We start from the raw sequence: 18,244 nt of genomic DNA on the forward strand, positions 1-18,244 counted from the left end.
TTCCAGGTTTTTTGAGTATTCCATGAACTGACTGGTATTAAATGATTTGAACTCAGAGTTTTCTGCTTGTAGCTTCTGGAAAAGGTCACTAATATTTTCAGCTGGTTTTGTTTTATCCAAATTTCAGGGGTGCAAGAGCTGCGCCAATTGCACCAATACGGTTTTCTTGCTGCATGGTGTGCTAAATCCCTGCACATTTGCGCCAATCATTGTTTGTGGTTCACTGTTGTACTACTAATGCACTGTAGTGCATCAAATATCCGGAATTTAGGAAAAAGAATGAAAATTTTGTTCACACGGGATGCGTTCTTTCCGATACACGAAAAAAGATACGGAGGGAGAAACTTCAATTTTTTTTTCACTTCCCACCATCTACCACAATCACGCTATCTCGTGACCTTGGAAAGTAGTTCTACTACCTTGAAGTATAAAGTCCTATACTGTTATTGGGCTATCAAAATCCTTGAATGAATATGCAGAATTTTCCGATTTCGGAGACCGTTCTTTCTCCTGCGGGTTATATACTTCTAAAAATAAGGGTAATTTCGCGGCTGCCAACCTGCGTTCAAAGACGGCATGCATCGAAAAGGGGATTGGTTTACTCGTTTAAATTACTGACATTTTTCGAAGATCGTTGGGAAAAAATGGGATCTGTAAAAACTCCAGCTAAAATATTTATAGTTTTGTCATCTAGCCACTATGCGGTCGTGTGGTTATCGTCGGTCGTGACAATTTCACATTGCGAAAATCCGCATGTGGTTAACAGGAGCGGCTCGAGGGAAAAAATTTCTACCCATGTGGAATCTTTTTTTGGCTCTACTGACGACTTTTTTTTGGTCAACAAAGCTTTTTTTACCCTTTCAACTCCATTTGGCACCCCTCCTAGTGCGGCGCCCAATATGGCCGCACGGTCCGTTACTGCATTGGTGTGGGAGGGGCATGCTCTTAACAATAGTCAAAGGAAGGAGTTCGTACTAGGAGCATGCTCATTTTACATAACTTCTGTGAGACCTTTTTTATATTAATGTCCTACCTTTCCAAAACATGTTGTTGGAGAGAATGAAACTTTTGCACCCTTTATTGTTTTTCGCACTCCCTCTCATGCATTGCTGGGATGGTACATTACTCCCTCACGTATTGCTGGGATGTTGCTTAACATTGTAGCACCAACAGAACTTTTAATTACGTGTGATGAATGGGTTGCACTACAATGCAAAGAATTACAAGAAGTGAAATCAGTTCAAAGACTAGAGAGATAGATATTGGGCAGACATATTCAAACTTTGTAACCTTGAAAGCAGCCCAAAGTTCAAAATTTTGCCAGTTTTGGTGAACGCTTTTTTATCTTTAGCACATGGTAACGCAGACAGTGAAAGAGAGTTAATTGTTAACAAATAAATAAAAGTCTGTTCGAACGTTATAAAAATTTGTCCATCCAATGCTTTAATGGAATAAGACATACAAAATCTTATGTTCAAGGGCATGAAAAATTTCAAAAAAAATTGTCATTGAGATGCTGAACTTCTGAAAGCGACTCGTGATTTGTAATCTATCAACATGCTATTAGGTTGAGAAATTGTTTAAGTAAATAAGGTATTTTCATATTTTTATTGTTTTTTGCATTTTGCTTTTAAATTTAATAATTCCTTTAAAATTCTGTGAGAAGCTTTTTTTTTTTCACGGAAACCCTTATTATATTCTGGATGTATTTTTTTTGATATATCAGGATGAATAAGATTTTGGTGTTCAAGCAGCAGAAATTCTTGCTGCCTAGGATTTTAGTATGCATGTTGCTTAATTTGAAAAGAGCCTAATAATTTTTATTTGTCATTTCAGTAATGCATGTTTTAGTAGTGACAGAGAGAGATATGATACTTCAGAAAAAATTTAAATGGATTTTAATTTGTGAAGGAAATTTATTTAGAATTACACTGCTGGCCACCGTAAATGCAACACCCTGAAGGAAGCATGCAAATAATATGAAATTTACAACATGCATTAGCGGAGGTGAGATATGCAAATGATTAGAATTTCAGCGCAGACGCACTTCACACGCGCCTGTGGCGCCACTTCAAAGCGCTATTTAAGGCTTGGAGATTTCGACGATTTGAAGTACGCAATAGTGTTTTTCTTGTGGTTTTTTCAAAAAAAACGATCAATTATGCCTCGTAGAAAACAGCGATCATCTTTTGATCAAGTATCCGGGTTCGACAGAGGAAGGATAGTGGCTTACCGAGATTGTGGATTATCTTTCAGGGAAATCGGTAGTCGTGTTGGACGAAACCAGACAACTGTAATGTGGATATGTGATCGTTGGATGTAGGAGGGTACGACGGACCGACGTGTTCGATCGCATCCACCTCAGTGCACCACTTCACGTGATGACAGGCGTATTGTGCGTATGGCAGTGACGGATCGCTCAGCCACATCACGAACGAACCATAGCACAGCACATTCAGTCTGTACCGCATCATCCAGTGTCTGCGCGTACCATTCGACGCCGTTTACAGCAGAGTGGTCTGTCCGCAAGACGTCCATTGCTTCGTCTACCCTTGACGCAGAACCACAGATGTCTCCGCCGCCAATGGTGCGATGAAAGAAGGATGTGGACGGCACAATGGAATGAAATTGTCTTTACTGACGAGTCACGCTTCTGTCTGCAACACCACGATGGTCGGATTCGAGTCTGGAGACACCGTGGAGAGAGGATGCTGAACAGCTGCGTTATGCACCGCCACACTGGTCCTGCACCGGGTATTATGGTATGGGGCGGTATTGGATATCACTCTCGCACTCCTCTAGTACGCATTGCCGGTACTTTAAAAAGCCAGCGCTACATCTCCGAGGTGTTGGAGCCAGTTGTCCTTCCTTACCTTCAGGGCTTGCCCACAGCCATATTTCAACAGGATAATGCGCCACCACACGTGGCACGCATTGTCCAAAGGTTCTTCGTCAATCGCCAGATTGAATTACTTCCCTGGCCAGCTCGCTCTCCGGATCTTTCGCCGATAGAAAACATGTGGTCCATGGTTGCTCAACGATTGACCCAGATTACATCCCCAGCTGCCACACCAGATCAACTTTGGCAACGCGTGGAAGCTGCTTGGTCTGCTGTACCCCAAGAACACATCCAAAGTCTCTTTGAATCAATGCCGAGGCGTGTGGCAGCGGTGATCTCCAACAATGGCGGCTACTCTGGCTACTGATTTTGGCAGGAACCACACTTCACAGAAGTCTATAAATTTAATCATTTGATGCTTGGTCAACATGTTATCTACAAAATAAATATTGTTGCGATATCTCTTGTCTTTCTTGGTGTTGCAATTTGGGTGGCCAGCAGTGTATTTGTTTCAACCATTTTTGGAAAAACTTTTGGCATTTCACAGAAAAATTACTCCTTATATTGCAGATATAGTTTGTTTTTAGTTCTGCTCTATTTTCAAAATTTCTGCTACAAAACAGGTGAGGGGCGCTTGCACCCCTGAAATTTTTAGAAGTAGATTCAGTGGCACTCTTCGTAGTTACCTCAGCGTTTCCCTCCTTGGTGTTACTCTCGGGTGATTTCACTGTCGAAGCTTCTTGATGTATACTCGGAGGAGTATTCTGATGCTGGGAAATGCGTTTTGTACATCTCCAGCGATTTTTCCTCTGTCATCCGGAACGTTCTATCCAAAAGACCACCACAGAAAAAATGAAGGACATGCTTACAATTTCCACTGCACTTAATTGAGTCTGTCTCGACCTGAATTACTTCCTTGCAAGAATCGCAGGTCGCCATTCTAAACTGAATAATCCTTTAATTCTGACAATTTTATTTAAAGTATTATACACAGAGCTATCTGTATATTTTGTTTATTTTTATTTTCACCTTTTTTTAAGCGATTTAATAAATTAGGTCAGAGAGAGCACTTACACACAACCTTCGCCTCCGCTGCCACCAAAAAGTATCTTTTTCAAAAGATCTACATTTATTTAGATACTAAATTTCAAAAGTATTGTGTTTCTTGTGCTTTTTACTCATTCACAATTTTCCCACAAAATTATTTTGATATGTAAAGACTGCCAGAGTGAAAAAGAAAAAGACAGTCGTAACAAATCTGTCATATAAGTGCCGCCCCTGTTAACATGCCTCATGCCATCCCCGGTTTGATGCACAAATGTGCAAAGTTCAGACTTTGGCCACAATCTAAGTTTGAAAGTAACAATTTTTTACAATCAGGTTGTAAATACTTCTCCATTTTATGGACACTGTATAATGTTTGTAGTGCTCTTAATTATGAAAAAAAAAAATTGTTTTTTGTTCATGAATCAGGTAGCCTTGGAATTTTGTTATTTTAACATATTTGTTTTAAATTTTTCACATTGAAGGATAAAAGAAATTTGCTGCGGAACCCTCCTTCTGGTGTTTTATTTGAGTTTGATTTTGATGGTATGTATCCTGTGGCTAAATTAATGTTGAAAGAAGATTCTGTACTTGAGAAGATGCGATTTGAATTAGTGCCAAAATTGTGAGTATATCATTAAATAGTATGCTCATACTCATTCATTATCACTACCTCTAATTTTTTTCTTTCTGTTATATCTTTTATAACGCCTGGGGGGGGGGGAAATGAGAGTTACAAAAGAGACTTATCTTGCTCTAGTCCATTATTATTCTTGACATCTTCTGTTTTTATTTTTTAAATAAATTTTAGTAAGACTGCTTGATTTTAATTTCCATTGCTATTTGCTACGGATATGATACCTTCACTAATGAGACATTCGTTAGCTAAGGTATCACTGTGCAATGAAAATTGTCTTTTTTTTTCAGATAATTGTTTCTGAAAAAATTGGGTCTTGAGTTTTTTCCAGTATTTTATTTATTATTTTCAAAATCGCATTGATCTTTACTGACTATTTGTAGCATAACAAATTTGTGTACCGTGACAATTCCACATTGCTCATGCTGCAGTCAGACATTTTTTTTTAATTGAATGTAAATAAAATTTACATTAATATTAATAAACAAAAATGTTTTTGTGAACTCGTGAGGATATATTGTCAAGTTACTGGTATCATAATTTTAAACATTTGAAAAAGACAAATCCTCTTTTAGCCATATTTCTGACCGTAAATCACATTAAAAATAAGGGGAAGCCAGTTTTTAGACTTAAATGAACTTGGATATATATATTTCTGTTCGTGTATAAGTAATCTATAGCTGCTAAGTATATAGCTGTTGCTATTAACTGCTAAAGTATAAGGCTAGCATTACAAAATATACTTAATGTAAAAAAAGAAAAAAAGCTTTTTAATGTAATTTAATAATATAAAAATATTTTTTAGGTGTGACTCATGTCACATATGTATATCGTTGATTAAATACTTCTATATGTTAAATGTTTATTTGAGCTTATGTGAATCTTTTCATTTTATGTTTGAATATGTAGCATCATTGTATTTTGCACATTTGAAAGATAACGTTCATTGTTTTTCATTAATTTTTATTTATTTACAAAATATCCAGATGTTGATATTTTGTTTTCAATGTTATATATATATATATATACAGGGTGTTCTGTTAATGGACTGATAAACTCAGAGGGTTGTTGGTAGGCATCAAGAGGAACAAAAATTACGATGGAACACCATGTTGAGAGGGTGAAAATCACGAAAAACGCATGCAGGCTCTGAGTCCAGAGGATACGAAAGGTGGATGTCAGTTGATTGCTGAATGCATTCGTGGGTTCGCTCACTATAACTGACGTAAGCAGCGTTGTGAAATGCATATGCTGGGTAGGATCAACGCGCTGTGGACGACAAATTATTGCTATTGCAGTAATAAGCACATGTAGCTGTTGTCTGTTTCAATGAGTATCGTGATGGATGACTACACAATCGAGAAATATGCTGGTATGCATCTGATTTGCGGTCGAGCAGATGGCAATGGCCACTTAGCACAGCGGATGTACCAACAGCAATATTCGATGAGCCATTGTCCGCACCATGCTATCTTCACCACGATCGATTGACTACTACGGGAGACAGGGACCTTCCATTCAGCATGGCACAACTCAAATGGAAGAAACTGTACTGTGACAGTTTGCCGATTCCCTGTTAACAAGTACACGAGTGGTTGCAGCTGAACTCGATGTTCAGCAAACGGCGGTTTGGAATGTCTTGCATAATGAAAAGATGTACCCCTTCCGTCATGAACAGTTAGTGCACTGGATGCTTGACGTCACCACACATTCTAATACTCAATTTCCTGCCATCGTTTTATTTACTGATGAGGCTAGCTTTACGCGAGGAGGCATTGTCAACACACATAATGCACACATTTGGGGGATGGTTAATCCCCATGCCAGTGTACCTTGGAAATCTCAACAGGTTTAGTGTTGACGTGTGGGCAGGAATCTTCTGTGATTATCTCTTGGGGCTGTACTTACTGCCCGAACACCTGAAAGAAGCAACATACCTTGTTTTTCTGCAACACGTTCTCCCAGAATTGTTGCAATGTGTGCTGGCTACCTTTGGGCACACCGGAGGATCTGATAGTGTGGATTGTTGTCGCTGCGGCTGACATCAAAAGCATAGCCGGTATCTTCGAGCGCTTCCGGGAATCACTTTTACTTTGTTGTAGACTGTGCAATGATGTCAGTTGTTGCTTCCAACAACTTTTGTAATAATTAATCAAATAAATCTTTTCGTAGTTATTGCACTTTTTGTTGTTCCAGCATGATGTCGAAACCTGCATGCATTTTTTGGGAGTTTTACCCTCTCAACATGGTGTGCAATACCATGTTCCATTTCAATTAACAACCCTCTGAGTTTGTTATTCCATTAACAGAATACCCTGTATAGCAAAGTGTAATATATTTATAGCAGTATATCACAAAGTGAGGTGAGATTGTGCCAGGTTTAGTGGTCTTTTTATGCTATTTCTTTATTTACCAACATAATAAGCTTCTTTTTTTTTTCAAACCGAGCAACAACTCAGATCTATCACCATCTATGGGCGATTTACTACCTAGTGAGTTGTGCCAGAAGTGCAACTGTGCATGTACCTAACAGTCTGAGCACATATGTAGTGTTGTGTTTGATTTTTCTGTGCTGCCATCTATATTTCAGAAGGGAAGTGGGTGATGTGTTATGATTGAATTACACTTGTACTGTTTGTAGGTCTGTTGCGAGGTTTTTTAAAGGGGAGATTGGCTCACATTCCCGCCTTGAAGTTGGGAATCACAGAAAACCAACTTCAGCCGACCACCACTATAGCGACGGTGGGGTTCGAACACCATAGCTGCAACATAAGCTGAAATTAGTGCAGAAATACAGATACACATCTCAGCTTTCCACATTTCATAGCAGAAATTTTTTTTATAAGTAGTTGGGTTTTTTTCTTGGCCATCTCTTCTTAGTGATAACATCCATGGAATTGATCCTGGCACATCCCACAGCCAGAGATGCCAATGATGCACTATAGCGCATCAAATACCCGTAATTTCAGAAATGGACACATATAAAAATTTGGTTCATGCATCCTCTGGGACGCATTCTTTCCCAGTTCCGAGAAGAAAAAGGTAAAGAGAAAACCCCCTCGCAAATTTTTTCCCTTTCTATTTTCTTCTTTTTGCTGTCTATCATGATCGCACAACCTGGAAAATTTCGTATACTGTACTGATATACAATACACATTTTCTCCCCTCTGGTTACGTACTCGAAATTACTGTACTTTTGCAGCTATTTGGCAGCATTCAAAGATAACGTTTATATGGCGTAAATTTGCTTTGCTCCTACACATGATGCGAATATGCATTTTTATGATTCATGAAATCGTAAAGGAACGCCTGTTCAAATTGTAAAACATTTGCGATGTCCCTGCGTAACGACCCAGGATTCTGATCTGGCGAAATGGGCGCATTTCAAGAGAGTTTTTAGATTTTAACAAAGTAAATTTATTAAGGTATCAGACTACCTTTCTTGTCACTTTTCTTTAAAATGGTTCTGGAGTTAACTTTAAATACATTTTTTGATAGAAAGTGTCTCGAAATGGTTAAAACAGTGACAAATTTTGGTCTATTATATTTTCTATGAAAAAGTCGTTTTTATGTCAAATTTTAGGCAAAATTCATGTGATATTCGAAACACGATTGCAAAAAATTTTATTAATGAAATGCTTTGTGATTTTCACAGTGCATTTAGCTAGTAATGTTGCAGGTTATGAACCAAAATTTAAAGGATTGCATGATATGTTCATAAGTTACACCAAAAAATGTTTAAGTACGTGTGAATTTTTTGAAATTTTATCCTACATTTTGTCTATAAAACACTGTAATTCAAAAAATATATGTGATAGACCTTAGATTTTGGTTCATAACCTCAACAATATATAGCAAAATATCACATTAAAATTTCGTAAGGATGCAATGCATCAATTTTTACAAATCATGTTACAAAGTCAAGTAAAATGTCAAAAATAGCATTCTTCGTAAAACACGTTCAAAGTATTTATTCGCATATTACTTGTATGTAAAAACGCAACACTAAAGTGAACGTAACTTTGATTCTAAGCATCATATAAACAAAAAACGAGGCCCGTTTTGGAACAACAATTAGGGCTTTTATAAAAAATAAAAAAATGAAAATCCATATTTTTTCTTCCAAAATCACGTTTTCAACGTAGTCGGATATCTTAACTTTTTTAACAATTATGTGGTTACGATTAACAAAATTAACATGGTTCGTATGGTCCTTGAAAACCTTGAAAAGTCCTTGAAAAAAAAAAAAATTCATTTTCAAGGCCTTGAAAGTCCTTGAAAATCCATAAGAGTCCTTGAAAAAAATTTTTTTTTAAGAATTCTGTGTCCCCTTGAAAAATTTGTGTTTTCCAAAATAGTTTTCGCCACTTTTTTTTTTACTCCGTAAGTGACGTCCTTAAAAAAGTGCAAAGCACAGGGAAAAAGCCTTAGCAGCCAATAACCCTGGATAATTGGATTTAAAGCACGTTTTTCCCCATTATTCTTAAGCCACGTTTTCGTAGGAGCAGGTTTTCTGTGCCGCGTGCAAAGTGAATCGCCCAGCGTGACACGCCGTCTGTAACGTCTAATTGTCGTTACCTCCCGGTTCTTTCATATTTTTCCCCCAGTAAACATTGAGTGGATGACAACAATGGAATAGACAAAGTTTAGATAGAACTATAACATTTATTCAATTATATTGTTAAACCATTAATCAGCGTAATCACAATTATCACAGGCCTTTTATATGTTAAACTATTAATTAACGTTTTATCACAATTATCACAGTTGGGCTTATCTCTCATTGTCACAATGAAACAGAAATATGAATCGATCTCACCGCCGTGTCCAGGTTTTCACGTGTTATCACATCGTCCGGTAGATACTCCCAGGTGTCTGCCACACAGCCAAAGACTCGTAAAGACTCTCTCCAAAGACTCCAAAGGGCACCAGCTTCAGACGATTTTGGTGTAAATACACACGTTGAGATGAAAGCTCAGCCACTGCACATGGAACTGGAGATGAAAGTCCATGGGTGGCCGGTCTGGCCACTAACCGATCACTGGATCACGACGACGTTGAAACCTTACGTGCGATGAGACGGGATAAGTGCCAAGGCACACTTCTACTATTGTAACTTCATTGTATTTATGAGACGATCTAACTCACACCATGGCAGGGCGTGACGCCTTACTGATTAAATCGTTGCGCCGGTCGTAGGCAAGGAAGTCGAGAGGAAGTAGCGTCTCAGCACATCTCTAGCTGGCTTTTATATAGTAGCATTCCCACAATGCCTCACCGAAGAACCAATCACAACATTGAAGGTGCGGTATTAGCTTGTATCTGATTTACATAACTTCATGAGAAAAGGAAATATTGTAAACATTATAATATTGAATCTGGCAACCAAACATAACAAATTGGAGACCTGGCCAGGATCCACAACTTTTAGGCCTATTGTACATTGTAAAAACTCATGACATTATAAACCGTAAGATGGTCCTAGGAACCACCGACGGCGTGGAGGTAAAATATATTGCATATTTATATAACACTTTGCTGAACATTTGTATTATATTGCACTAATATATTGCACAATTAAAATAGAGTTTGACGATGACCACTCGACGTGGCCTCCACCCACGAACCACGGAAACCCCCAGAGGGAAAGAGAAGGTAACTAGACGAGCTATTGGGATCTCTGACATGGATGTAAAGCGGAATTTATATGGGACGCTGGTAGCCCGACCTCTGGCCCCGTTCTCGCCTGACGGCTAGGAGACCCCACCCCCCGACCGTCAGACTAAGCGAACTAACTGACCCGAACCGGATTGTCAGCGGAAGCCTCGGGTGGTTACGAACCCTGGGGTCTAAACAAGATCAATTGAACAACAGGATTGTAAGAGATCCCAGGTCGTCATGTTACACGTCCACTTACCAATAATAAGAAAACAAGTTCAACTGTTTTCCTAGAGAGCGCAACAGGCCTCACTGCAGTGTTTTACGTAGGGCGTGATTGGCCGACTGCTTCTGGAGGAGTCAAATGCGTTGTGCGCTACTCGTTTTACCGATCTTCTCTTCATTTTTGTTTTCTTTCACTTCCCTTCATCGCGCTCGATGCTTCCCTTCAAACCGGAGCATGCAAATTACTGATGTAGCTGATGCGTCACGGTAGGTATACACAAACGCGTAGTGTGATTATATAACACGTTTCTGTCGACGTGAAATGATCCAGTTCGGTTTATGCGGCACCAAAAACTTATGTTGGAATGTTTTTTCCCTTTTTATTCTCTGTGCACGTGGAACCGCTCGGCCCGATGCAATATGTAAATCGCTGGCGCCGTGCTCCCACCCTCACGGGAGTTCGGCTTTATACTGTAGGCTGTTTTTTTTTTCTGCGTGTATGTCAGGATTGTTTTTTTTTTTCCCTGAGATTGCCGGTTGTTATTTTTCTGCCGTTTTATTTATTTATTTTTTTATGATCGTAAATGATCCTTGTCTTTTTTCTTGCAACTTTTATGGAATAAAAGCTAGAGTTCAAAATAAACTTCCGATCGTTGTTTTTTTTTTCTTCAGCTCAGTTGGCATGCTCTGTTTCCCAACAACCAATACCTCCTTCTAGAGTAGGAGTCCTTCTACTCTAGAAGGTATTGCAACAACCCACTTCTAGGAAAACCCAAACTTTATGGTAGCATGTATCCTGTGATCGTATGTAGACGTATTTGGAGTTATTGGAAGTCATTAAATTTTTGTACTAGGTATTTTTTCTAGAGGACTTGAGAAATAAATATCTTAGAAAAAAAGTTTCCTAATTTTTGCCGAAATAATTTCAGCCTTTCGGTCCGTAAGTGAGCGAAGTTTCCTCTGATTACTGTCAACCATATGCAGAGATAGACTTGGAGGTTAGGGGGGGCACGGTCATTATTTGTGGGGGGAACGATGATGATGTCAATTCATATATGCATATATACATTAGATCAGTTAACTTGACCTTTCACGCTGCCCCCCCCCTCCGTATCTCCGCCCATGCTGTCAACAGAATATTTATTTAGGAGTGATGTGAAGCACTTGTACAAGGTTTTTTAAAGAAAGAAAACAAAAAATGAGCAGCAAGTGTGTGTACTTTTAATTACTTGTGGCTGAAAAATCCCTTCTATCAAGATTGGTTGCTGAGTGTGCCAGACAAAAATGCCGCCAAATGCAAGCTGTGCTTCAATGGGTGAATCGGCGCTGAAATCCATTGAGCTTATTATATTACTGGAGGGAGTATGATGCAGGGCCATAACTAGGATTTTTGTATTGTCTTGCTGAAATCCATTGAGCTTATTATATTACTGGAGGGAGTATGATGCAGGGCCATAACTAGGATTTTTGTATTGTCTTGCCGCCCCCACCAATTCAGAATTCGATAATTTTATAACGGTGTTCACCTAAAAATTGCCACCCGGAGCAGTTACCCCCTCTCCCCCCCCCCGCGCCCTCCAGTACCGGTGCTGGTATGACGTCAGGTGAAAACGTGGCACGTGAAAATCACGTGGCGCGTTGAATGTCTGCGCATCTCCGTTATTTTCTAATGGCATCCATAGTTGTTTAAAGGAGTTTAAAACAATAAATGAAAGAAATAACTTCAGTATCGATGATATGGTTCTAAAATTAATGAGGGAATTCCAGAATTAATGAAAGAAAAAATTACAGAATTAATGAAGGAAAAAAATTACAGAATTAATGAGAGATAATTCCAACATTAATGAGAGATAATTCCAATGTTAATGAGAGATAATTCCAAAATTAATTAGAGATAATTCCAGAATTAATGAGAGGCAATTTCAGCATTGATAAAAGAGATAATTCCAGAATTAATGAGAGGCAATTTCAGCATTGATAAAAGAGATAATTCCAGAATTAATGAGACAATTTCAGCATTGATAAAAGAGATAATTCCAAAACTAATAAAGCAATAATTCCAGAATTATTGAAATAATTTTAGAATCAATAAAAGAATTTCAGCATTAATGAAAGAAAGAATTTCAGCATTAATGAAAGAAAGAATTTCAGCATTAGCGAAAGAAACAAATCCAGAATTGATAAAAGCAATTATTCCTTGAGTAAGAAAGAAATAAAATTAATGAAAGAAATAATTTAATCTTTTTCTATCTTTAGAAGAGTTCTTTTTTTTAGTCTTTAAAAGAAAATTAATTGCAATATTTAGAGACTGAACTACATTTCAATGAGGAAATTGACAGGCACGAACTGTGTTATTCAATGTGTCATATGTTTTGTATGATATATATGTGTATGTGGCCTCCTTTATTCATTACGGATGATGTGAAATAAAGTAGGTAGAAATATAATCTCTGAAAGTTTTAAAAAAATTAAATATGCGCCTATTCATGTGAAAAATATGCGTTTGTAAAAAAAGTCCTTGAATTTTTAAGTTTTACCTTTAAAAGTGCTTGAATAGTCCTTGAATTTTTTTTCATTGGAAGAGTACGAACCATGTAAAAGTATTTCTCAAATTCATACAAATCCCCATACAAGTCTGTTGACATATCACAGTGTAGTCCGGTAACTGAAGTTTGACGACCTCTTGAATTACACGTGCCGCGACGTCATTGACCTTGACAGGAGTGAGCGAAGGTCGCGACCCGAGATGAGGCTCCACGTGGCAAGAACTGGCGGCGTGAGCTGTAGACCCAGTAGCTAGAGCCGAGGTGATGATCAGACGGCCAGGGTCGGAAGCGACGATCGACGCCAAGCCATACAATGGATGACCGTTGCAATGTTTTCTTGCATTAAGGGTTTTTGTATAGAATGAGTCCGTAGGTTCCAGTTGGTGGCAATGAACGGCCGGCGACGGTGTGTTCATAGGTTCCAGTCGGTGGCAATGGATGCATAGGTTCCCGATATTGAATTTAGTCCATATGATGGTGACGAAGCAAGAGTGTTCAAGAACGGTATGTTAATCCAGCGTAGCAGATTGAGAAGAGTCTATCTGACAACTTGTGGTGGAGGTGATCCTCAGTGAAGGAGGAAGTTAATCCATTATTTGTCAGAGACCTCAGCAATAACTTAGCAGTTTGCTTCCAAAGATGAAGAACTCTTAGCACACCAGCAGTGCTCACGCGTTGACAAATCACAAAAGCAGCAAGTAAGAAGGAACTACGCCTTCTTATATGAGTTAAAGTGCTCAAAGCGTAGCCGAAAACGTGCATCTTCGTGAGGCTGATGAAGTCACTCCTCGGGAGACCTACCCGTACCAGCTGGAGTAGCCTAGCTTAGATCACGTTTTTGCGACATTAGTATTATCACAACAACTAGTTGTTAGTAGAGGTTATTCAGCTATCAACCCCACTGAGTGGAGTGAGAAGATTAAACTGCTCGGAAGTTAGGAGATTGAATGCCCAGTTTTTCAGGTTTATCCAGCCTATTTATAATAGCCAAAAACCGGTTTGTTCTCGGCGCACTGAGAGAACGAGTTTCCTCTGGTGCATCGGGAAAACTATGACGTCAATCCTGTTGATTTGCGTATATTAACACAATAGGAATTATTTCAGATATTCTGTATTTCTGGTTGGCAATAGTTCGATAACCGAGAACAAAGCCGGCCGGACTTTTATTAACGATATCGCAAGGCTATTGAGGGTGAGACCAAGACAATGGATTGTACATAATCAGCAGTAGTCCGCTCCCTCCGCTAACTAAACTAGGTAATTGAAAACAAATATTTCTTTACAAAGAATAATAACTTATATTGAACATAATCATTAAAGGTTGTTGGCACAACCGGGTTCTTGGCTGGGGGAAGGACCTAGTGTTAGCTAGGGGGGAGGATTATCGGGACATCGGTATCGGAATATTTAACGGGAGACCCAAAGGGGCGACACGTTACAAGTAGCACTAATTGTTCTGCCCATATGTCACAGATTTCGGTATATTCTGCTTTGGGGATTGTAAGAAACATTAGAATTAAGTATCATTGTAAATAATTGTCGAAAATTTATTTTAGTGTAGTAATATACTAGGGAAACGCCGTCACTATACCCAAAATTAGAAGCGACCAGCAGCTAGATGCATTTCAGAACTGTATAAAGTTCCTTCTTCAGTAGCAAAGAAAAATTAAAAGATACATATTTAGGATAAACATCATTTTTTCGACTCTGTCTTGAACAGCGAGTAATTCCCGCTATAAGGAGTATTTATCTTTTAAATTTTTTTTGCTACTGAAAGAAGGAACTTTATACAATTCCGAAATGCATCTAGTTGTTGTTCGCTTTTCATTTTGGGTATAGTTACATTGTTTCCTTCTATATAATGTCCCACCCAAAAGGTGTTACATTTCTATTTACTGTAGTATTTTCAAAAGAATTCATAGTTATTGTAAGTAACAGAATTCATTATCATCTATATATAGGGTGTCCTCTAAGTGCTAATACGTACTTTATGTGATCAACAGTCCATCGTAGAGGAACGATTCTAATTCGAAAAATGCTCGAAAGGCGTTCAAAAATAACCCTGTACTAGTTTTGAGAGTTAAAATACAATATGCCACAAAATAAAAAAATCTAAATTTTTGTACGGTCCCCCTGTCCTCTAACTTCTAATTAGATAGTTATCGCCCTGTCTCTCCTGATGCCAAAAAAAATTCCATGTTTTCTAAGTGCAATGTTCACAGAGATATTGATATTTGAAAAACGGAGGAAATTTTGGAGAGAACGTGAAATGCAGAAAAACTATTTTACCCGCATTTAACGTGGTTCTTTGTAAAATAACTGATTTTTTCAAAAGAGCTGAGCTCAATGCTTTATTGACTTTTTGCTTTTATATAGAAACCGAACAACAAAACACAATTTTTTTGTTTAAGCTTTTAAATAACGCATTTTTTAATTTTAAATTTTTTTCAAAACTGGGTAATTCCAAACGAACTACCTATTTTCAAATCTTTATTCAAAACTCATTAAAAACACCATAAGAGTGTTTGAGATTTAAGAATCAGTAATGTTATGTCAATCTTAGCATTGTGTTATGAGTAATTTTTTTGTAATAAAAATTTTTTCTCGATTTTAATTTTATGAAATATGATTTTAAATTACAATAGTTTTTAATTTTTGATTTCAAGATTTCCCTAGGGATATTTTTACGGAAGAGGAGAAAGGGGAGGGGGTCATTTTCAATAAGGTTTCAGTTATATATGCAATTTTTAGCCCCCCAACATTTTCGATAACTTTATGCCTATATCAAAGGGTGCGGTGCACTCAGGCAGCAGGTTGTAAGGGGCAGCATCCTAGGCTTTTGTGGGACGTTTTTGTATAAATTTTTAAATTCTCGAATAATAAAAATTAATGAGACATCACTCGCTGTTACTATTTTGAGCCTTACTTAAGATGAGAAAACATGAGGGAACAGACAAGGCATCAGGCAGTGATAGAAACAAGAATAGACTCATGGGGCAAATGTACGTTTTGGTGCCCCCACTCAGTAATTTTTCAGGAGTGGTCAAAAAAGGACACAAAAAATTTGGGTTCTCATTTATCCAGATCCTGTAGCACAAAAACCCTCTCGCTCCCTTAGTTTCTGCTCATTGAACCTTGGAGTATGCATTTTTGAGTAAGCAAGGTTCACCTCTATGATGGAGATTTGAAATCAGTTTAAAAAATCAACCCAAGAGGTAGGAAAATATAATGTCTCATCAATAAGAACGGCTATGTGGAAAAAGCTATCTGGCATACTTAAGAACAGTGAAACAACCTTGGACCAAAGAACAGGACAACTGCTTTGAAGTGGGACGTATGGCCAAGGGTATTTTCTGTGTAATAATGGTGTGCCGCTGTGGATGGATAAAAAAAATCAAGTTGATCCCAAAGTTCTCAGGTTGAAGCCCTCTCAGCTTTCCACTAGAGTAATATTTAGGAGCAGCACACATATGAGGCTTTGCACCTGGATGGCAGGCAGGTGAACTCAAGCCGCCCCTGGCCAGAAGGCTATTTGTATAATTGGCAATGAAAAATTTTGGCAACAATTCAATTTTGAACTTTTCCAATCTTTCAGCACTTGTAGCTCGCCAATAAATCCCAATATTTCAATGGAAATTGTTATCTTGTAGAATTTTTTCCATTCTAACGCAAACCAAGCAATTTGAAAAAATATGTTCATAGTTTGCATATAGGTCTCTTAGAAACTTCACAAATGCAGGTTTTTTTAGACTTGGCACATTTTTTCCATAATCAACTCTGTGGTGTTTGGTCAAAACACATAACTCCAAAATCACATTTTTGAGATGTAAGCATTTTCTTTGTCATTTAAAAATCAAAAATAAAGCATACAAACAAATACAAATGAAAATATCATACATCCGCATGTTGTTTAGCCGTATGCGTGTATTTGTGCATTTATCTCACTTCTAATTAGTTATAATTAGCAAGACTTACTTTTAGATCAAAAAGCCATTTTTCGAAGATATGTTCTGACCAAACACCACAGAATTATCTACTATAACTCAAACGGTTTGAGGTAGGACAGGGTTGGTGGGGTGTTTCATGATCCACTTGAGCTCATCTATCACTCCCTCTCGTTCGGCAGAATAGGTCAGATTCACCCTGTATAAAATATGTGTAGATATGCCGCTCACTTGATTTATTGAACATTGGTGAATGCAAAATATTAAACATTTTTTGCCTCCTGGAAGGACTGCTCTCCTTTGGTAGCACATTGTGTATGTGGTAAGAGTTGATGTTGTTTTCCTCTTTGTTGTATTGTTTTCATGTTCTTCTTATTCTTTGTTTTATTTTCTTGTGTGTTATGTGAGTGTTCATGTCAAAAAAATTTTTTTTAAGAGATATCAAATTGTGACCACCTTTGTGAAAATGGCAGATGCCATACAAACCTTCCATTCTTAAATGAACAGCAAAGTTTCATCATTATATATAGTGCAGACATTAAAAAATTATCTTTATATATATATATACATACACACAGACCTCGCAGCGCTCCTATTTTTCCTACTTTTTTTATTTTTTAGAAATGCCCTCCTATTTTCCTACTTTCGCCGCAGTCGTTTTTTTTTACCCCAGTTCTCTCCTACTATTCCTATTTTATCCCTCCCTCCCTTTTGTTTGCAGCCAATATCTCACTACGAAAATTCCGAGAAACCGCAAAATGTCACTGCTTTCCCTCTCTTTTTGACGTGTTTTATTCACATCACAACTCGCTACTAAAAAAGAAGAAAGAAGAAGAAAAAAATTCGCAATTCCAACTGGACTGGGGACGGTGACAAGCGTATCTTTTCGCCGCCGCGCCGTAGTCAAAGTGCTAAGAACTGAAGTACAGTGGGCAAAGCGAATCTGTTTCGTAGATCGGTTGCCGTAAATAAGAAGGCAAAAAAAAGGAGGGAAGAACAGTCTCTCCATCCACACATGAGATTCCATGAGACTATAGGTTTCTCTCTCCTGGGATCCTGTAACGAGCGTTCATCCCTGAAGCTGGGTTTTCCTAGGAGTAGGCCTTTTGCGCCACGTGAACTGAACTGGATTATTTCTCGTCGGCAGAAATGTGTTACATAATCACGTTACGCATTTGTGTTTTCCAAGAGTGGCGCATCAGCTCAGGACGGCTATATAGTATATGACCCTGACGTCAGCTGCTCTATCGGCTGCATGCTCCGGTTTGAAGGGAAAGAAAACACAAGAGTGAAGAGAACATCGGCTAAACGCGCTGCGCATTTGACTCCTCCAGAAGCAGTTCACCAATCA

General features: G+C 38.2%; 1 protein-coding gene across 1 annotated transcript in view; it reads left to right on the forward strand.

Moving 5' to 3' along the window:
- Positions 1-18,244, forward strand: part of Sap47 (Synapse-associated protein 47kD) — a 163,868-nt gene that overhangs the window by 68,933 nt on the left and 76,691 nt on the right. Inside the window, exon 4 of the mRNA XM_089239499.1 lies at positions 4,369-4,508. Coding sequence (XP_089095625.1) covers positions 4,369-4,508 — 140 coding nt within the window. The remainder of the gene's footprint in view (positions 1-4,368; positions 4,509-18,244) is intronic.

The sequence above is a fragment of the Pholcus phalangioides genome, unplaced genomic scaffold (genome assembly GCF_987345545.1).
Source record: "Pholcus phalangioides strain wild (caught in Gottingen) unplaced genomic scaffold, Ppha-v1.0 ptg000011l_1, whole genome shotgun sequence".
Lineage (NCBI taxonomy): Eukaryota > Metazoa > Arthropoda > Arachnida > Araneae > Pholcidae > Pholcus > Pholcus phalangioides.